General features: G+C 39.2%; 1 protein-coding gene across 1 annotated transcript; it reads left to right on the top strand.

Moving 5' to 3' along the window:
- The first annotated feature begins 593 nt into the window (after positions 1-593).
- LOC147818029 (usherin-like) lies at positions 594-22,175 on the top strand. Its single transcript, XM_087178966.1, has 12 exons — positions 594-606; positions 914-977; positions 1,860-1,961; positions 2,217-2,406; positions 3,862-4,076; positions 6,912-7,133; positions 9,687-9,780; positions 17,513-17,708; positions 18,348-18,478; positions 18,723-18,930; positions 19,450-19,563; positions 21,883-22,175. The coding sequence occupies exons 1-12, from the start codon at positions 594-596 to the stop codon at positions 22,173-22,175; spliced, it is 1,842 nt and encodes a 613-aa protein (XP_087035092.1).
- The last annotated feature ends 602 nt before the right edge of the window (positions 22,176-22,777 follow it).

Here is a 22,777-nt window from a genome sequence, read left to right as displayed (position 1 = left end):
CTACACAGAAGTTTGTTGGACACTAAAAGACTCTGACTCTCTTTGGACCAGCATCATTGTCTTTGTGGGTCTCTTATGTGGGTCTCTATCCAACATTGTCATGTATGTATGGTCGTCTGTGGAGATGTGTTGGGGGTTTGCCTGTGCTTATTTGTGTTTGATGGTGTTTCTTGTCTGCAGTCCAGAATCCACATGTGTGTCTGGACATTGTGCTCACATGTTTAAGATATTTCAGTGTATGTCTGCTTGATAATCAGACTTTGGCATTTAGGCATATTTGATATATGTGGCATCTCTCATCCAACATCTTTACATTTACCTCGCTGTGTTCCCAAGTTGAAACCTGTTGTCACATTTTCTAATCATTTTAAAGTATTTTGCAGTTTAATTAATGATGAAAATAATAGTTAATTGTAACTACTGCATACTCAATATTTTGTTTTCCACCTTTTAAAAACAGTTGAACTTTTCCACAAAATGATATAAATTAGTCCTATATAGACGGTGGTTTAGACACACAGCTTTCTACAATAAGGAATCAGATTAGTTAAAAAAGTAAATCCTCTGAAACACTGTTTTCTGCAGTAGAGGTAATGGGGGAAGCCAGTAGGTAATACCTGTTATCCTTAGACAGGCCTGTTTTGGCCCTGGCCGCAAACCAAGCTAATTATTTTGCCCTTATAAGTCTTTTTGCTCTCTAGTGGAAGCAAATGTAGGCTGTGGCAGACCCTGTTCGGCTTTGTTTCATGAACTTGGCCATTATAAGCAGCTGTGGGCAGTCTCACTTAGCTGGTATCAAGAAACTGATAAGATAATCTACTAAATACTGTGAAATCCTCTCACTCACTTCCTTCAGTACAAACCCATTAACACCTTCTTCGTGTTCTTTTCTCCTCTCTTTTCATCTCTCCAGGGTCTAATCAGTTCATTGGGTGGATGCAGGACTTTAGATTTTATCCCGCCACTCTGACCAACAGGTGAGTTGGATAAAGCGAGACAGAGAGACAGGTAATGAGCAGCTATCTGCCGAAAGGCAGTGAGGAATCACAAAAGGACCAAAGGAAATGAGTGTTGTGAAAGAAGAGGTTAGATGGAAGAAGGAAGGGAACCATGATTCACACAGGCAATGGAGGGGAAGTCATAGCTCTAGATAGATTGATTAAAGAGAAAAGGGGATAAAATAAAGAGGAATAGACAGAGATACTGTACGGGTGTGATAAAAGGAGAGATGGTTAGAAGGGGAAGGCTAATCATTGCATCTTAAGATCCATACTACTTCCAGAGGATTTTCCTGAGAATTCAATAAAAGGCAATTAGTGTTTTGCTCACCAGTAATGTGCACACAGTAAGGACTTCGAGCTTACAGGTTTGTCTCATCAAGATTGGGATGAGACAAAATGAGGGATTGAGTTTTCAAATTATGCCTTTGATTTTTCACTTTGCACTAAATGTTCATTTAATAGCCCCTAAACAGGTGCTTTAAGATTTTATCTCAGACTTCATGTTGTTGTAAAGGTGTGTTGTTTGTTACCGTAATTTTTGTACAACTTCACTATCACTGCACAACATGGATTATATTAACAGTCCATACCCCACATTTTGGGAATTCCTGTGTTTTTCTTTTGGTGTTTCATATGTTTTATATTTAATTATATTTTATATAAAACATAGCCATGTGATTTGAGTCGAATATATTTTCATGAAAACTGCTAACTCATTAAGCAGCATTTTACTTATATAATACTGTACAAAATGGTACACTTTTCCTTTTCTCATCTCTGTTTACTATGCATAGGATTACATTTTGCTCCAGTGTTGTATTATAGTTTAATATAATCTACTGTGTCTTGTTTTAACAGGGAAATAGTAGAGTTGTACTCAGGAGTCCTGCCTGAGCTCCATGCCCAGTCAGAGTGTCGCTGTCCTCCCAGTCACCCCAGAGTACATCCTTTAGTTGAGAGGTACAGTATCACAACTTCTCATGTACTGTATATTTTAAGTGAAAATAATTTTTATCCACATCAGTCCTCTGCACAGCAGTTATAAAGATTTTTTTAAGAAATCTATGTATTTTGATGATCCTGCATTTTGGTCCCTTCTAAATGCCTGTTGTGGAAGTCTTAAGTGTTAATGTAAATAAGAGTCCTCTGTTGAAAAACCCATATTATCATGGTCTTATTTAACTGGTACTGTTGTTTACCTGACACCGTTTACAGATATTGCATTCCCAATGCTGTGGAGGACACCACCAATGACAGAGTCTTGAGACTGAACCTTAATGCCCATCCACTCAGTTATGTCAATGATCAGGACATGGGCACCACATGGCTTTCTAAGATCATGACCACACAGGAATTGGATGAAGGAGTCACAATTACAGTGGATTTGACTAATGGACAATACCAGGTAACAGGTTAAATAGAGATTTTGGTCTACTTTTCAAACATGATGAATGAAAAGATGTTGCTCTTCAGAACCAATCAATCAAACAGCAACCACTTAGTCTCTGCCTTGTTTTGTGAAAGACGGAAATCAGTGCAGCAAGAACGTACATAATACGGTCGAACGCCAACTGCCAGTTCCTGTTAGCACAGGCTTTGACTTGCGCTTTACAGGTTTAGTTTTAGTTTTAGTTCACTTCTCAAGGAGGCACATCATTAAATTTGCAAAATAAAATGACTAAAATCACCCTCCCAAAAAAAACAACCACTGATGGACTTAGCCGATCGCCGATATGGTACAGCCATTGTCGGATAATTTGTATTGACCCAGTCAAATGTGAATCATTCTAGGTCATTGTTTCGTATATCGGCATCCTTACCTACTCCTTTGTTAGCTACTTCGGGTTGGACAGTAAACTAAATCCTGTCATTATGGAGTGTGTATTTGAAATTGTAAAATACAAACACTGTACTGTATCTATCTGCCTGCACCTGTGTGTGCTGTGGACAGTAGTTTCATCCGCTTTCTATGGGCTGCAGTGAGAGACAGATGGGGGCAAAGAGAGAGAGAGAGGGAGGGAGAGGGAGAGATTGCTGGATTTGGGCGTTGTCGACACTGGGTTGTCAAAAGACTCATCCCTCTTCTCTCTGAAGTGTGTATGTGAGTGTGAGCAGGATTTTGGGAGCTGTCCTGACGTGGTCGCTCAACTCAAGTCCCTAGATAAAAGACATTTTCTGAAGTTCGGGGTATGTGTGTTAGTGTGTGTTTGTGTGTGTGTGGGTTTGCGCAGTGGTGGTGGCTTAATGCGCTCCCTGCTGTGTAACCCACTGTCCAAGCCCACACTGTAGTGGGGCAGATAACACTTAACACACACACCCACACCTACACACAGACAGGCACATGGTTTAGTGGGAAACTACTTATGTGTGTGTTTGAGTAAATATGTGTCTATGTGTTGTGTGAGGGCTGTATGTAAAAAAAAAAAACCTGTACTTATAATTTAGGGCTGTCCATGCATAAAGACAACTAATGATTTATGAGTGTTTTTACCATTTGAACAAGACTAAGACAGCACAGGAAATTAAAATGCAGTTTGGATCAACACACAACAACTGACAGATATGTTTTAATGTTTTGTCCATACCATTTAAATGCATGAAGGGGCTGAAAATTAGTAGAACCTCTTAGTATAATGCAATGCAAAACAACAAAAGCTCTTATTATGGTCTTGAATATTACTATAGAGATGAATTAATATGTCTGACACAGTGTCAACAAAATCTTGACATTAACAGCTTCACCATTGTAGAATATATTGCATGCCTGCTGTGTTGAATTGCATTACATTGTATTGTTCATATGCAGCTGTATTGCAAATCTGGTTCCATTCATGCTAACCTGTACCCCTCTCCTCTCCAGGTATTCTACGTTATAATTCAGTTTGGTGGCCTCTTGCCTGAATCAGCTCTGATCCAAAGGCGGAGGCTTAACCTCACAGAACCTGAGAGTGGAACCACCACAGAACAGCCCTGGTTAGACTGGCAGTACATGGCTAGAAACTGCAGTGTGTTTGAAATGCAGAACAATGGACCTTTACTGAGACCAGACTCCGTCAACTGTCTGCAGCTACCCAGGTAGGTATGATATGTGAATGTGTGGGTGTGAAAAATAGTCAGTCATTGAATATATTAATATTAACTGTAAACTACTAATATAATACATATTTATTATGTACTGACATGCTGAAACACTAATGTGAACACTAATGACTGAACAGTCAAATGAAAATACAAAAACTATACTTCTAAATTTGGGGATTTTTTTCAGACAAGGTTATCCTTTGTGGTTTGAATATTTTGGCCTTCCTCAGATATTCATAAAACCCTTTGAAAGCCTATAAAATACATATTGAAATTCGAAATATGTTTTAGTCCTTTACTTTGTCAATGGTCAGATAAAGATAAAGATGTCTCTGGCCACAGATTGATCATTCCATTTGAAACTGCCTCATCTATATGTGGAAAAGCTGAAAATAATCTTCTCAGTCAGGCTTTTTCTGTTTCTCCCCAGAGCAGGACCACATGTTCTCACTGTATGCTATTGGGTGGTCATGGCCTCTTCAATGCAAAGGAGATTACACAGAAAATTTACTGGCAAGACTAAATAAAACAGGGTATGAACAGACGATCACATTTAAAAGAAAATTTATGCACACACCTGTTTGTGTGTGCTAGTGCATGTACTAACATACGCAAAACATAAGTCAAAAGAAATCAAAGGAAATCAAACATATACCCATTACACACACACAGTAAACACACGTACACACACTGGCCCTCTCACAGGGACTGGATTTATAAAGCTAACCACCTACAGCGTTGGTCTTAGCATATGACTGGTAACAGGCGATTGGCACTAAATAGAGAAATGGATTTGGAATGTAGTCTAACATTCACACACAGTCTTACACACTAAATCTTGGCATAGCTGCTTGTATCAAGGCCTTCGTTGGCACTAGATAGAACAGGTACGAATAGATCACATATCATTTAGACACTGCTTATTTTTCACTTGAGTGACAAATGATATCACATATAACCTTTCCTGGCACAGATATACGTATTAGCTAAATTGGCATGGGAGCAATTGAACCTTACATTGGCAACATAATAACACACTCTGTGACGTTAAAGTTCATAATTATATCAAAAAGAGCAATGTCTTAGATCTTGCAAGATTTATGTTATTTTTATCTTGCAAGATTAATTTAATCCTGCAACCGACATTCCATCCTCTGAGACCATGGGAGTGTCTGGAAAGATAAATTTAAGAGAGCCCCAGTCATTTCAGGTGTTTTCATACCAGTCAAGTACAGTTTTGCTCCTGGAGCACTGTCAGTGATCCATTTGCATCCTTTCCACATGTAAAGATAAAGAGGTAATTTTACGAGGAAATAGAAATGAGCACCCAGCAGTGGGTAATGTTTGAAAAGAAAACTGTTTTGTATTGAATCCTGGCTGAAATTTGAACTGCATATGAATAAACTCATAGGGATACAAATATATTTTTTTGTTATTGTTTGGAATAATTTGCTTAATTTTTTTTGTATGGTGAAAAACCCATAAGCTTGACCTCTGTAATATTGCTTGCACTGCTCAACAGCACAGAATTTACCAAGTTTCGATTCTCTCAAGCTTAACTAGCTAATCAATGATGTGTCAATTACACATCATGGGTAATGTCAAGGTGGAGCAGTTGCATATACTGTAAATGGAAACTATTCCCACATGCACCTGGTTGCACCAGAAAAAAGGTTTCAGTTGTGAACAGTAGTTTGGTGTTCAGATAGTTGAATGTTTCAAAGTGTAGGATCCCCATGAAATTGGTTAGCGAAGGTGGCGAGTGCTTAAATAAGTGGCCTAAATAAGAGTGTGCATGTGTGCACCCATATGTGTGTCTTTATGTGTTCATAGCTGCTATCAGGTGTGTTGCAAACAAGTTTTTCTGACCTTATCTATCAATATGTGAACACCCTGAACTCAAGCAGAAGCACTAAACACGTACATATGGTTATGTTACGAATGCAAAGCCAAAACACACTTTTGTGGACAATTACCCATATGTATACAATGTTTGCAGCTATATATGTGATACTGTGTATACTATTTATTATATTCCAGAAGCCAGAGTAATATAAACCAACACACACACACACACACACACACACACACACATACACACATACATATACATACATGTACAAGAGAAGTGGCCTGAATAAGTCTTTCAGAATTAACTGAAGACAAAGAGGTGGAGGCTGCTATGGGTAGAGAAAGGAAGAGAGAAAGTGAAGAAGAAGCTTATAAAGCTTATAGAGGTAACGACAGAATAATAATAGTTTTGTCTTCTTCACTGTACTTGTGTATTTGGTTGTGCTGTATTATTTGCAGTATACTAATGCCTGACCAGTAGATGACTTATGAGGCTGGGTGTTAAAAAAAACACCTGATAACTGTTTATCAGCTTATGATAATTTAATAACATAAATCACAACCGTGATATGGATCTTTTATATTTGTAACTGGAGAACTAAAGAACTTTGACGAAATGTGACCAAGAGGCATACTAAGAGGGGCATTACAGTGTAGAAGTCAACTTGTCAGTGCTGTCTTGCTTCAAAGCTGGCTTTCTCAATTTCTCAGACCACAATAGTTATAGATCTGCATTAAGCTAAAATTGGCCAATATATTTAATATATATCAGTCTGGCTGATCGATCACTCTAACTCTCAGATGTTACTATTCCAGGGCATCACTGCTAAATTGAGATATAACTGGCATGTCCTCACAGATTAAAAAAAAAATCCTTTCCAACTTGATAATTTTATTGAAATGTTATATTTTTAAAAATCCAATTTTTTCAGTTTTTGTTCATGCTCAATTTGTCTGTTTATGTTCCTTGTGTTCCAGCGATGTTCCCTTCTCAGGAGGTAACATCACATTCAGCCTGCTGACCCCTCAGCCAAACCTGAGGCCAGGCTATAATGACTTCTATAACACTCCTGCCCTGCAGAAGATGGTACATGCCACCCAGGTCAGGATTCATCTGAGTGGACAATACCACACCAGAGTAGCTGGGGTGAACCAGCGGCACAGATACTATGCTATCAATGAGATCACCATCAGTGGCAGGTGAGGAGTTAGAAACATTTATCCATTTATCCAAGTATCTCATCTGTCTGTTGAAGAGCTTAAATTGTAAAAGTTAAAGTAGAAAGTCAAAATGTCATGCATGAAATATAGCTTTTATATCTTAAAAGGCAGTTTGTTGTATTTACTATTTATAAAAAAAAATTAAAAATTAATAAAAGCATAATTAATAATAACAGTCCGTCCTGACACTTGGCAAAATTGTATTAAAGTTGTGTGACTGGTTGAAAAAAACATCTTTTCAGTGTTGATTTGTTATGTGTTATCACAGTTCAACATGTAGAAAAATATCATGACACAGACTGTTGAGTTTCAGCAGCAGTTTTTGAGAGTAGTTGTGAACACATCTCTTCATTAGACTGACAGAGTGACTGTTTTTTATGACTGTGGTAATTATAGGATTATGCAGAAGGCAATCATCTCTAACTCTTTCTCTCCCTCCCCCTCCCTCTAAGCTGTTTTAATTAGTATCTTGTTACAGTGAAGTAGGAGAAACAGAGATTTAGAGCTGCTGAAATCTCATCTGTGTATTCTTCATCCCTCCTCATGTCCCCTTCTTTCATTATACATCTATCTATTTCTCTCTCACTTTATTCTTTATAAAGCATGTAAATAGGCATGTTGAGCACCCAACTTGAGCACGTGTGTCCTTATGTATCCCTCCACTCATGTTTGTCCTACATGTCAGAACAAAGGCCCTTTTTACTGCAGAAACACTATCTTTTTCATAAAGTAAATAGCAAATAGTTTTTATGGCTCAACCACTTTTAATAACTATATATCAGCGGCCCCCTAATTTTTATGCCTCCACAGTGGTGACAACTGTGGCCGGAGGCATTATGTTTTTAGGTTCTGTCTGTCCCATTCTTGTGAATACGATATCGCCTTGAGGGAATTTCTTCAAATTTTCCGGAAACATTCACTTGGATTCAAGGATAAAGTGATTAGATTTTGGTGATAAAAGGTCAAGGTCACTGTGACCTCATGTCCATCCCATTCTTGTGAACACAATATCTCATGAACACCTTGAGGGAATTTCATAACATCTGCCGCAAACTTTCACTTGGACTCAAGGATGAACTGATGAGAATTTGATAATAAAAGGTCAAGGTTACTGTGACCCCACAAAACATGTTTTGGCAATAACTCAAGAATTCATAGGCTAATTATGACTTAATTCCTTTTATTAAATTCATTCCAAATGGTCCCTACATATATGAGTCTGGACAGACATGGATATAAACTGCAACTTGACTGGTTGGGTTAGGGTTAGAGCATACAACCACAAGGCAGTTATTCCATTTTTTTTTTTTATCTTTATTTTTTTAATGTATGTATTTATTTATTTTTGTGACAGCACTGCAAATTGAGCTGCAAATCTGAACCTTTATTATCTGACATACATGCCAGTACCAATATACTGTATCTTCAATAACTTAACATTGACCCATTCCAGTTTATCGATCAAGTAGTTTTTCATTTGTTATTTTCCCAGATTGGGAATGCAGGGTTAGTCAATTATTTACCTGCCACCAAAAGAAGAATATGAAGATAGTTGAACCAAATTATTTAATCAAAAACTCCATAATAGGGTATGATGTTTTCATCTGTAAAAGGAATAGACATTGTTATCTATACTTTTGGCAGAGAAACGCTCTCTTTTATTCTTTTAAATCACTTTTCCTTAGTCTCTTAATTTTAGTTGACCAACTTTTCTTTTTTTGCCAAATACGTTTCTCTGAGGACCACTTTGTACATTGTGTCACACTCTAGCCTGTTAAATGTACTCATAGTAAATTATAAAGAATGACTTTTCAAAAAGCCAGTTCATTTTTTAGTTTTACATCAATTTACTTGATTAATAATCTTCTATATTAGTTGTATGACTGTTATAAGTTACAGTGTTGCAATTTTCTTGTCAGTTCTTTCAGATTTACTTCAGTGAATCACATCATTGCTACATCTCAAATGAAATGAAGCTAAGACTTGCAGGCTACCACAAAACAGAAATAGTTCACAAAAAGACTTTTATTTAATGAGAAATAGAGAAAATCTGATTATATGGTTCAGATTTGATTAATCTAGTCATCTTACACAGAAGGAAGAATGACAGACAGAAAGCAACTGAATATCTGAATGAATAATTAAATGACTGTCGTGCAGTATGTCTGTGTGTCTGTGTGAGAGAGAGAGAGAGAGAGAGAGCGAGAGAGAGAGAGAGAGGACTGTCTGCTACCTGTTATGTTGCTCTGATAATTCTCAGGATGGCATTTATAAATGTTGAATGGGAACTTCCTAATGGCACTACTGCTGTTCCATGGACAACGGACAAGTGGGGGGGAACTCTCTATGAGGGAGGGAGAGCTTTTGTCATGTTGTTTTCTTACCTCTTTGTTGCTATATTTGTGCATTACATTTTCAATTTAAATTTCAAGTTTTGATTAACAAATATGTACAGCACAATTTTGAGGTCTCCCTAATATGTTTGTCTTTTCTTTCTTTCTCCCTTCCTCCCTTTCTCTGTCATCTGGACAGATGTGAGTGTCACGGCCATGCAGACCATTGTGATACCAGTGTTACACCTTATCGCTGTCTGTGTCTGCCTGAGAGCCACGCAGAGGGAAACGATGTGAGTAACGTGTGGTCACAAAAACATTGAAACCCGATTTGTAATTTTAACCCCTTTTACAAATGGTAGTGGTGGACATCAAACATCCAGTGTTAGTGTTTTACACAGTATATGAAGTTATTAGTGGGTCATGTTGACACGTACAAATTCTCTAGGAATTTCTATTCCCAATCATCAATGTCAGTGTTAGATCCAGATATTCAGAATCAGATGTGTTGTTCAAGCACATAATCACACACACACACACACACACACACACACACACACACACACACACACACACACACACACAGAACACAGAGGAATCCCCCTGGGGGAAATCTCCTCCTGGTCTTAATTAAGCACTTTCCTCCTTAACGACATAGAGGGGACTTCGCTAATAAATTACACACATACACACACAAACACATTTATTAGAACCCCTCCGTCAAAGAGATTTTTCCTTCTTTTTGTCTAGTAGAAAGATGGAGTTAACTGCCATGCTTTGGATGCATGTTATACCAGCAGTGCCAGGTGGTTCTGCTTCGAACATGGCATTTGGGTTAATGGACAGCTATCAGTCAGCAGGCAACTGAATGTGTGGTTTCTGTCTTGGACATTTTCTATTACATCTACTGTAGTCAAATTCTAATACATCTAATAGTGTTCATTTGCTTTTGCATTGCCTTACTTTGTCAGAAAAATGATTTAAAAATATTTAAACCTGAAAAGATTGTCTGAATGCTAGCTGTAATGTGATGTGGTTTGTTTTTATTTTCCCATTAACATGCATTTGGAGAGAAAAGGGAAGCCTTGAACTGAGTTTGATATCTTTGTGAATCCCACATGAGCCAGTTCTTAGTGTGTGATGGTTTACAGTTGGGCTTAAATAGCATGATTAGCATAATTGTTTTTAAGTCAAAAGCATCTTATTTTTTCACAGTTGATTTTTTGGTCTATTTCTGGTCAAAGTTAACAATATGATATCACAGCAGCTATTCACACTCTGGTATGCCGCAGAATGTTTGGCTACAATTTGATTTTCAGACTAGTTTGATCTAAAGCAACATCCCAGGAGCAGTACTTGGCTTGTAACAAAACTCATACATCTTGCCAGGTAATAGTCGGCATCATCTCAACAAAAGCTTCCAGTTGGTCAGGAGTGAAAAGTTCAGTATGAATGCTCTACCTCACTGTAGCACAGGACAGCCTGCATTATTCACAACTTATGTATCATTCATACATGCATGTGCATGCATTAGTGTGTGTGTGTGTGTGTGGACAGAGGTAACAGAGGACATCAGTGGAGAAGTACAGCTGTCAACCAACAGCTGTTCAACTACATCTTGTACTTACTCTTAAACTCAAATAACACCCTCCTACACACTTGAATTTAATAGTTTTTGTCTTACCTGAATGTCATACTAAAATAAAAGTTACAAAAGCAAAGAAGCACCTAAACAAACACACACACACACAAAATGTTCGCACAGGGAACAATAAAATATGTGTAATGTGAAGCCTAATATTTAGAAAATATACAGCGTGATCCGCACGTGTTAATTGCGAATGAAAAATTAGTTTTGTTACATTAGTAACGTAATGAGAGCTCAACAGTCTGCACCTGCAACGGTGGCATTAGGTTTGTGAACATTTGTATTGTGGTTTTGGTTTCAGAATCATTACACCCTTACTCATTGAGATAATGCATTCCCTAGCCAGTACCCCAAACCATTACCATCGCAACTACCCTAAATCTGATTCTAACCAGAAAACCTAAAACCATCAAACAGCCCTTTGAAGTTGTGAGGACCAATCAAAATGTCTTACAATACCAAAAGGTGCTCACAATGATGGCAGTGAACAAAAATGTGTTGTTCACACACACAAGGTGATTGGACATTTGGCATTGTGAGGTAAATGCCATTAATGCTTATGTACCCCAAACACACGCGCACATACACACTTTTATTTCTCTTTTTACACACTACTTTTCTTTTTCCTGTCTCTAGGTCCCTGTCCTACCTCAATCCTCTTCTCTTTGTCGATCACTCTCTCTCTCTCTCTCTCTCTCATACTCTTTCTGTCTCTCTCTGTCTCTCCTGGGTCTCAGTTTAAATAATGTCTCAAATCGACTAGAACAATGACATTCCCTCAGCATGCATCTCTAATCAGCTCTCTTTCTCTCTCTGTTTGTCTTTCGCTTCATTTCACTCAGCCGTTTTCTCTACTCCCCCTCACTCTTTATTGGCTCACTTTCTAAGTATTTAATTCATTCCTGTTTGACTCTGTTTCTCATGTTGCGTCCCTGTATTTCCTCCATTTTTCTGATGGTCTCAGGTCTTCCCATCCTTGTGGTCTGTCTGTCAGTCTCATTTCTATGTGCAGTAATTCTTTTGTTTCAGAGAGATGCAATGGAAACAAGCAATATGGATATATTTGTGTGTGTGTGGTTGTGTGTATGTTTTATGTAAATGAATCTCTACAGCAGCTATACTTCTGTGAAAGACATCAGTGTGTAAATGAGTGTGTGCAGTATGTGTATGTGTCTATAGTGTCCTTTTTTTCTGATCGTGTGTGTGTGTGTGTGTGTGTGTGTGTGTGTGCGCGCGTGCACGTGCATGTATGCCTGTGTGCACTCTTCTCCCAAACCTGTCCATGTCATCACTCTGTGTAAAAAACCTTTCTTCTGTCTCCATAATATTGGAGCATAAAAGGCTGTGGGGAATATTAGCGTTTAATATTGCATGCGTTCTGTTGACTTGGATCGGCCTAGCACCATGACGGATGTTGTACTAATCTGCAGAATTTCCACAGTGACATTAAAGTGACAGAAATGCTCAGACATGTGTCAAGATGATCAACTGGGGCCTTGGAAGACACAGACTTAAACTCTCTCACACACACACACACACGCACACAAAAGCGCACACACTCGCCCACTTTCTCACTCTGTCTTTTGATTCTTTCTTATGTGCACTCTGTGTCAGACTAGATCTCTCATTCTGTCACTCTGTCTCTGTACATCTCTCCACAACTGATGGATTCAGTCATGTCTGAAAGCTATATCATATATTGTATGGTACATCACATCATACACTCTATTTTATGTTGTGCAATGTCTTTGGCATTTGATGGATATAGCATTTTTTGGGGGATTTAATGTTATCCAATATTAGTGTTACAGAAGTGAAAATATGTCATTTTGGTAAGATGCAAAAACACTCCACACTACCTTTTCTTTTACGCACTTTTGTGTGTCTCAGTCTCCACTGTAAAACATAAGAGAGAGTTACATCAGTCTTCTCGTAGGTTCAGGCAGATTTGACTGTGGACTTTAAATCAGTGAGCAAATTGTGTGAATGAATTGTGTGAGTGTGATTTTACTGTGTGTCTGTGCGTCTGTCTGTGGACACATGAGTCATCACAAGAGTTTAAGCCAAGCATTGGGAGGTTTTAGACCTTAAATTTAGGTCTAGAATAGGATTAAGACGGTGACGGTTAGGATTATGCAGAGGTATTCATTGTGTAAGAATTGTTTGTTTGGTGTGGCTTTATTGTATATCAGTTCTGTGATGTACGCTGTATGTGAGTTTCTGTTTGCATCTGTGTGGCTGTGTGTGTGTGTGATAGATATTGATGGCTAGTGACGTTAAGTAGTGTTGCCCAGGATCTCTGTTGCTAAAGCCTGCCGCAGCAGCAGATTTTCACCTACACTGGGGTTAACTGGGTTAACTTCAGATACACACAACATGGGCGTCTACACACAAACATGCTCACACGCACACACACTAGTGGCATGACCTTTCCAGGGAGAGCGTGAAATTGGTCATGGCATTTAGGATAAGATGAGTTGCCCCAGCAGATTAACACATTGGAAATACACACAAACGCACACATACACACACAGATGCTTGTGACATGCCATCTGAATGTCCACATATCCATTAGAGTAGTTTCCTCACTCAGCAGATTTTGTCGCAACATTCAGAGTGAAAATAAGATGTTATCCTTTTCTCTGGTTTGCAGTTCACAACACACCCACACACACACACACACACACACACACACACACACACACACCTGTCATCTTTTTTCTGCATTAAAACCAGACTTGCAAATGGTAAAAAACAAGTAACCAAATTCCAACAGTATGAGTTGCACTACACTGTTTTTATTTTCTGAATGATAATGACCTTTATGAGTTCTTATCCTGCCACCACTTGTTTACTTCTGATTAACTTCATTGTAAGAAAACAGTGTGTTCTGCCATGAAATTGTTAGAAATTAAAATAATGTTGAATTAAGAGTCACGCTGTCAGTAATGTACTGTCATAAGTGCCTTGGCTTCAGCTGAAAAACTTTACTTATGTTTTTATTAGGGATAATGTTACAGTAGACTGACCATGTGCAAAAAAATAAAAGCAATAGAATAAAACCATGTAAACTCAGTCTTCAGTATGTGCTGTCCTTTTTTCCTGCTGGTCCTGTGTGCAGATGATGGAGAGCCATCAAAACCTTTTGTATGAAGAAGAGAATGAACGTGTGCACTTCTCTTTTAACTCCCAAACACTAGTCCCTCGACTAATTAGCAGGCTGGGAGAGAGGGAAGGTAACGCAGTGTTGAATGAAAAGAAAGGAGAAGAAAGACAAAATTCCCTCTCTTTCATTTGGTATGGTAATATTTCCTGCTCACATACGCATCGTGGCTATGAGAACAAGCAGTTGGGGGATGGTAGAGACAAGGGGAACCAAGTGAGTAAGGGGTGAGGTGGGAAATCGGGTGAGATGTAGAGAGTGATTTGTTTTAGAGAAGGAGGGGAGATAGAAGAAGAAGGAAGGGTGGGAAGATGGAGGAGGCACAGAGGTAGAGGAGACGAAAGAGGAATGAAAAGAGAGATATGGGAGAGGAGAACACACTACATCTCGCTCCTCAACTCATCCCCAGCGGATGAGACGAAGGGTGAGATGTGGTGAGAGCTTTCTCTTGCAGAAAGAAAAGTACCTTTGATAAGTGAAACATTTTCAGGCACAGAGCTGCAGATAGTCAGGTAGGCAAACAGAAAGACAGCTGGGCAGAAGGGGAAAAGAAGCATGTACAAACAGAGAGGCAGGAAGTTACTGTATGTACGGCAATCGATAGACTGGAGGCCAAGCAGCATGACAGACAGATGAGCAGACAGACAGAACAAACAGGAATATGCAAACAGCCCAGTACTCCTGTGAAATTACATGTCCCGAGACACAAACTCGTGTGTGTGTGTGTGTGTGTGTGTGTGTGCGTGTGTGTGTGTGTGTGTGTGTGTGTGTGTGTGTGCGTGCATGCGCGTGCGTGTCTTTACAGACTTCATTCTTTTTGTCATGTGTTGTGTATGTGTCGGTGTATGTGTGTATATCATGTCTCTAGAGAATATCATGCTGCTTCGTTAGATCCTGTTAATAATCACCCAACAGGGAACAACACTCTGGACTCTGTTCAGACACACACACAAACACACACACACACACACACAAACATATAGATATGCGAGCCCTTACAATTTACATGGAAAATACTTGTATACTTGTATTGATTTTTTTTAATTGTTGTTCACTCATGAATGGAATGAAGGTCGCCAGAAAATTGACAAGTATTTTGTTAATCAGTGAATCGTTTAAATATTTTTTCATGCAAAATTCTTCAACTTCTCAAATTGGAGTAATTGCTGCTTTTTCTTCTCTTTCCTGCATGGTAAGTAATTGAATTGATTTGGATTTTTGACTGTTGGTCACACTAAACAAGATATTTAATGGTGTCTCCTTGAGAAACACCTCTAGAAAATTGTGACATTTTTGAATTTTTTTTTAGTTTTTAAACAATAAAATTAATCAATTGAAATAGCAATTAATCTATTAATTGAAAAATAACCGCTAATAAAGAATAATCATTAGTTGCAGTTGTTCCAAATAAAAATATAGTGATGCACTGAACCAAATTACAGCGTGTGATCTGCCATCCAGTTTTAAATGCCCTGCTAAATACCAAGACCAATACAATACCTTTAATGTACCTGGTCAATGTTTTGACCACTAATGGCGCTATAGACCAATATTATGAGAGGTTTTGTTTGTATTGTCCAAGGATGCTTGATGTTTTATGATGGTGGAAATACATTAAAAACATTTGTTAGACCTCAAGGATACACACAATGCATTTAGGTCAGAAACACTTAATATAACACAACTCCACAGTGCACCTTTAACAGCAAACATTTGACTAACTGTTGCATATGATTTTCTGTGTGTGTGTGTGTGTTTGTGTGTGTGTGTGTGTGTGTGTGTGTGTGTGTAGGTGTGCGCGCGTGCGTGTGCATGTGTGTATGAGTCTTGTCATACAGTAGCTACACATGGGGTTTTTTGTCTTCCTCACATACTAACATTGATTTTATTGCCCTCGCTCCCTCTTTGTTTTCTTCTTTTTCTGCCCCACATCTTACTCACACACTTGTGGATTGTTTCCTCTGTCCACCTTCTCTTTGTGTCCCTCTTGTTTGAAACTTTAAAACACAAAGAGATTTTTTTCTCTAATTTCTGTTCTCATCAGTTTCCTGAATTTTTCCCTACCTCTACTCCATTTTCTCCTGTATACAAATTGGAACCTCTTCCCCCATTTCCATCTACACTCTTCCCCTCCCCTTCTCTTCCCCCTGCCTTCCCCCCTCCTCTGTGTGTCATACATAATAGGTCCAGTGCAGGTCTGCATGTGTCACACATGGGAGGAACTCCTGTGTTTTTTAATACATTTTTAATCCCGCCATTTGATGCCCCCCTTGTCCACCATAATTTGTACTGACTGCTGAACAAAATCAAAGGGCTTGTACTTGCTGGTTCTCTCCTCTGCTTCTCTCTGCTACAGAAAAATGCGTTTTTTATATCACTTTTTTCCCTTCCTCCTCCCCACACACACACACACACCTTGGTATGTTTATTTTGACATGAAAGTGGGCCTGTGTGAGATCTCTGGCTGTTGCAAGTCACTCCTCATTAGCGATTTCCCTATGCTGTTAGTGTGTGTGTGTGTGTGTGTGTGTGTGTGTGTGTGTGTGTGTGTGTGTGTGTGTGTGTTTTTGTGTGTGTGTTTGTGTGTGTGTGTGTGTGTGTGTTTGTGTGTGTGTGTATAAACGTACTGGCTCCTTATTATATAGTACAGAATGCCTCTGTGTTTTCTATTCAGTTATGTGTATTATTCTTCTCTCTCTTTAGATTTAGATTTACATGGGCCACTGATTTTTCTTTCTTTATGCCCCCCCCCCTTATTCTGTTTCTGTTTCTCATTGTGTCTGTGTCAGTCTTTGTTCCATAAAAGCAAGTACTTGTCTTGGGACCATTTTTCTATACACACATGTGCACAGTTATTTTCAGTAAATTACAGTTTATGATATTTTTTATGCATTTGCTTAATACAAATGGTTTTATTTGTTCCTGATCTCTTGTCAAGGGATGTTTTTTGTTTTTACCACAAAGTCTTCAAAGTCAATTCATTTAAATGTATCTTGTATTGTCACAGTTGGCAAAGTGCTTTTGATTATTGTCTGAACCTCACTGACTGAGAGATTACAGTAACCAAATGCTCAGGTATTAAAATGTATGCAAGATGCTAAGTAATTGGGTTAGATTCTCATAACAATTGACAGTACATTCAAACAGTACAGTACAATATACATTAAAAGATGTATGTTTGTATTTACATAGAGTACGTAACTGTTTTATCCAGTGTCAGCGTTGTGCGCCCCTCTACAATGACAAGCCGTTCAGGTCAGGTGACCAGCTCCAGCCTATGAACTGCCGGCCTTGTCACTGTCACGGCCACGCTCTCTCCTGCCATTATGATGTCAGAGACGATGACCAACCAGATGAGCACTATCGAGGAGGAGGAGGCGTCTGTGACAACTGCACGCACAACACCACTGGTACGGTGTTATTATATATCCTATGATTATCCTCTCACATTATATAACAACTAGAAAATATAAATTTCAAAATGGGTTTTAAGTTTTTAATAGTCCTTAATATTAAAGCACTCTGAAGCAATGACAGATCAAATACCTTAAGCTTCAAATGTTACTTCTATAATTACATGATTTTGAGCAATAGAAATGAAGCTGAAGTGTGTGCTACTACAGTATCTTTAGACAGCCATGTAAAGAAACATGGTTACTACTCTAGGGGTGAGTGTGAGTGTAATTATATAGAAACAGATAATTACAAATTCAGTTCTAAACAAGTCAATATTAGCTCCAAGAAATACAGATATTGTAAATGGATTCCTTAATCCTTGCTATTTTAGACCCTCCCAGTAGTGTAAAGTGAGTAAGAGGGTTATGGTTTTTGTCTTTTATATTATTGATTAGCAGTGAGGGCAGTGGTAATTTTGAGGATGGTAATAACATGTTTCAAATGCTATGCCATGTGACATGTTTTCATGATGCTGTGAAATCACTTTGCAATGAGACAGATAAGGTTGAAACCTTGATCTGTTTGTTTTTTCTATCTTTTCTCTTGCCTTTTCATGCTTTCTGTCTCATTCTGTTTATGTCTCTCACTGTCAGGTAAAAACTGTGAGCTGTGTATAAGTGGATTTTTCAGGCTTGAGGAATCTGATCCTACTTCAGTTGATGTGTGTCGGCCATGTAACTGTCATACTGCTGGGACAGTCAGTGGCAGCATGGAGTGTGCCCAGGTACACAACAACACACACAGCACATTGTTGATGAACGGTCAACCCCTTGTAACTCCAGATTTGTTGAATAAATGTTTTTAATTCAGTTGAATGGAGGGTGGATGTTTTGGGTTAACATGAATTTGACATCTAAAAAATCTGACTCAACACCTAATGAATTTGTGTCAGTTTATTTTCTCTTCCCAGCTGATTTTTCCCCTCTTCCCCAAACGTCCCTCTCTCCTTCTGTGTTTCTTGCCTGCAGGTAGGAGGTCAGTGTCAGTGTAAAGTTGCGGCAACAGGCCGTCGCTGCGCAGACTGTTTGCCTGGTTGGTATGGTCTTAAAGCCTCCGATCCAAATGGCTGCATCCGCTGTAAGTGCAGTAATATTGGCATCATCAGCATGTCGACATCAGCAATTCCCAACTGCAACCAGGACACGGGACAGTGCCAGTGTAAACCCCATGTTACAGGTAAACAGGTCGCTGGCGCACATTGGAGAAAACTAGGTTTTTACAGCTGAAATATCTGAGGTTCTTGTTTTTGAGATCTCACCCATACAAGCCAGGTGATCTCCTCGTGGGTGAGGGTTCATTTAAGATAAGGAAAGATAAAAGTAATTTAAAGGTAATATCAGCAATCTCTTCAGAGCTTGGTATTTTACCACAGCAGTAACACCTCTCAACTACAAAATGCCTGGTCCCTAAAATAGTTTCTCTTACACAATGTCCCAAACTCCTTTGATAACTTTCTATTAATGGCATCTTAATTAATACATAGACTCAGCTTCTCATGATGTGGACACACAAACAAAAGTGGATATACTCGATGCACACACCAAAACAGGCATGTGTATACACACATGCATAAACACATATCCCAGAGTGTTTTGCCAGCCAAAATAAACAGGCTTTTCTGCTGGCGGTGCTTCCAGCCGTTGTGCTTCTCTTTGTGATAAATGGTTTCACTCTCTCCCCTGTGTGTCTTTGAAGAGCAGGCTCGTATGAAATGCAAAACCGGCCAACGCTCCTCAACTCAACGCATCATGGTTATTGCTAAGCCTTGCTATCAAGGGCCCATGGTTGTGCGTGTGAGTGCAGGCATGTGTATGTGAACTTGTATATGTGTGTCAGAGTGTCTGTTTATGTTCATGTATATGCATAAGGAAAAATGTCAGGATGTGGCCATGTTTCCTCTTACATTGAGTGTAAGACTGTGTGGTGTACCTAAACGTGTGTGTGTGTGCGTGCGCGAACATGTGCATGCTTGCCATCAAGGACTAAGCTGGTATTTAATTCTCTAATTCAATGCCAAGTTGATTAAAACAAACTGCTGCAGCCCCTTGTATTTTTCACACTCCTTCTTACAAGACCCACTTGCGTTTTTTTTCTGTCCCTGTTTGTTTGGTTGCTCCCACAGGTATTTTTGAGAAATTAGATTTGATTATAGCAATTTATTACCGCCAAGCTGATACTTTGAGTAGAGCAATGGCAGGCACGCTTCGGAAGGACGGAATTGAAATGTGTGCACAGAGACACAGATACACACATGCAGACACACATGTACACTCATAACAAGGTGCCAGAGTGCAGTGTGTACATAATAGTGTTTGAAATGGTGATGCATGAGCCTGTTAACCAGCTGGCTACTGATAAAAGGGCTTGGCCATGTCCCGAAAACACACACACACGCACAAGTGCGCACCACAACACAAAATTACTTTCTTTCGGTACTGATCTGATATCGTCCAACATATTATATCATCTCTAATGTTCTCAGCTTTCTTTCTTTTTATTGTGTTCTTTCCCTTTTTTAATCTCTTTCTCTGAGCATCTCTTTTGTTTCTATTAATACGTTTGTTGGACATTGTATCTGAACGTCACAAACTACAAAAATAGGATTCACAAATGCAAACTTGTTCAGCTCAATCTCAATAAATGTCAAATGTCAATAGGAAATACAGTAACAAAAATAAAAAAACTTTTATAATGGATGTAGGATTCTTTATAATTTTTATAACTTTATTGGGAAAAGTACAATATATCACTGCATTGTTAGGGTTGTAAGCATCAGTGTGTCAGCCTGCATATTTACCACCAGCACATTCAGACGTTCACACACACACCTCAACATGCACGCGCGCACGCACACACACACGCACACGCACACACACACTTATCTTCACTGCGCTATTATGAAATATGATCTATGGAGAGAAATACATTCATATCTATAAAATCATTAAAGTGGGCAGACCAGGGGAAATGCCAAGTGTCTGCCGCACACTGAGTAAGACACACACTCACACAGACATGCACACACGTATTCATGTGCACTGATGTACAGGTATGCTCTCATAGATGTATGTGCACGCACACACATTCACACCCACCCACATATGAACACTCGTTCGCTCATAAACGGCTGTGGTGACTGCGTTGCCCCCAGGCATCCATTTAGGGACAGATTGCCTGTCATGGAATACGTATGGCATATTCAAATAAGCCCCGCTCGCACACACTGCATATCATAGTTTAACTAGCCATGTAGCCTAGCGCTGTCCCTGCAGCCATAAAACCTCCTACAGTATGGAGTTGGTGTTTGTTACAGTCGAACAATTATAAACGGAACAAAAATGATTGAAAAATAATTTGCCAATATCAGAATTAAATGCTGAGCTGATAGACTTGAACCCAAATTCAAAATAAATAAATGGATGCATAAATGAATGAATAAATTAAAGATGCATAAATAACCCTCATTTCACCAGGCTAACTTTTGGCTTGAAAATATTAAATAATATTAAATAATATATATAACTATTAATTTGTTAATAAGAAACTGCATTTTTATTTCATTGTTTAATTTCAGAAATTTATTCTGTTTCACAAGACAATATCTTGTGAAACCTTAAAAATTAAATGTTTTTTACATAGCTACTCTAAAGCAAAGCTTTGTAGATGCAATTCACTCTTTCATGTTTTTACTCCAGATGGTAATTTACTATTATTTTTATGTTTCTCTATCCATCTTTCCATCCCTCCATCTCCTCTTTTTCTTTCCCTCCATTCTGTTCTTGTAGCTGTTTAATTTATTTATTTTCTCGCTCAGTGAAATTAAGTGTTTGGCCTTAGGTGAGTGATCCATCATATGTAGAGGGCCCTGGCCCTAATGATGGCAGTTTTATATACTCGCCCGCCATTTCTCTCGCTCTCTCTCATACACACACACACACACACACACACACACACACACACACACGCCTCAAAACAGAGAGAGGCTAAACTCTAGTTGGTGAACAAGCGAGCATCAATTTGCTTTTTTTTTTTCTCTACATCCTTATAATACGTTTCTGTCAGGTAACCTTACTCTGCCTTCTCCTGAATATTTTTCTTAATTCTGTTTCTTTCTCTCTCTCTTCCCAGGTCTTTCTTGTGACCGCTGCGAGTTTGGTTATTGGAACCTGTCCCACCCAGATGGCTGTATCCCATGTGACTGCGACCCCATGGGTTCCCTCAGCCAGTTCTGTGAGCCTGAGGGGGGGCAGTGTGAGTGCAAGCCTGGGGTGGGGGGGCAGCGCTGCGACTCATGTGCCAGTGGTTCGTATGGTTTGAGACTGGAGGGATCTTGTGCTCCCTGCAACTGCTCACACGAGGGGACTGTATCTGGAACAGACTGTGATCCTCACACAGGACAGTGTGTGTGTAAGGCAAGTTAACTGTTTATGACACCTTGAAACAGTAGTTGACAAAACAAGCAACAGTCTCACTTTACTGCCTATTTCTTGGCTGTTCCGGGGCTTTCAGTCATATCACACAAACATCATCAGAAAAATATATTACTTTGCTCACTGTCATGGAATTGCATATATGTGAAAAGTTTGTTGGTAGCACCCTGTTGCAGCACAAAACACCACAGGTAAGATTGGTAATGACTTTTATTTGCAGGAATGAGGATGAGCAGCAGTATAGTTCAGGTTTATACACAGGTAAGTAGTCTCTTGGGGTTTGGGGTGGGCCCGGTGGTTCAGTCTCAGTACAGATGTATTCACGTTTTTTATGATCCGTCCGTACCAGGAAGGGTTGCTTGGTCCCCTCAAGCCAGTGCCGTCACTCCTCCAATGCCAGCTTAACGGCCAGGAGCTCCCGGTTGCCGATGTCATAGTTTCTCTTGGCAGGGGACAGACGCTGACAGAAGAATTCACAGGGGAGAAATTTCTGGTCAGAGGCTGCACACTGGGATAGGACGGCGCCCACTCCCACGTTGGAGGCGTCCACCTCCACGCCAAACTGGTGCTCAGGATCTGGCGCTTGAAGGATG

This window comes from Seriola lalandi, unplaced genomic scaffold (assembly GCF_002814215.2).
Source record: "Seriola lalandi dorsalis isolate HSWRI2012SDOR001 ecotype SW California unplaced genomic scaffold, Sedor1 jcf7180002054763, whole genome shotgun sequence".
In the NCBI taxonomy this organism is placed as follows: domain Eukaryota; kingdom Metazoa; phylum Chordata; class Actinopteri; order Carangiformes; family Carangidae; genus Seriola; species Seriola lalandi.
This window is presented reverse-complemented; position numbering and strand designations above follow the sequence as displayed.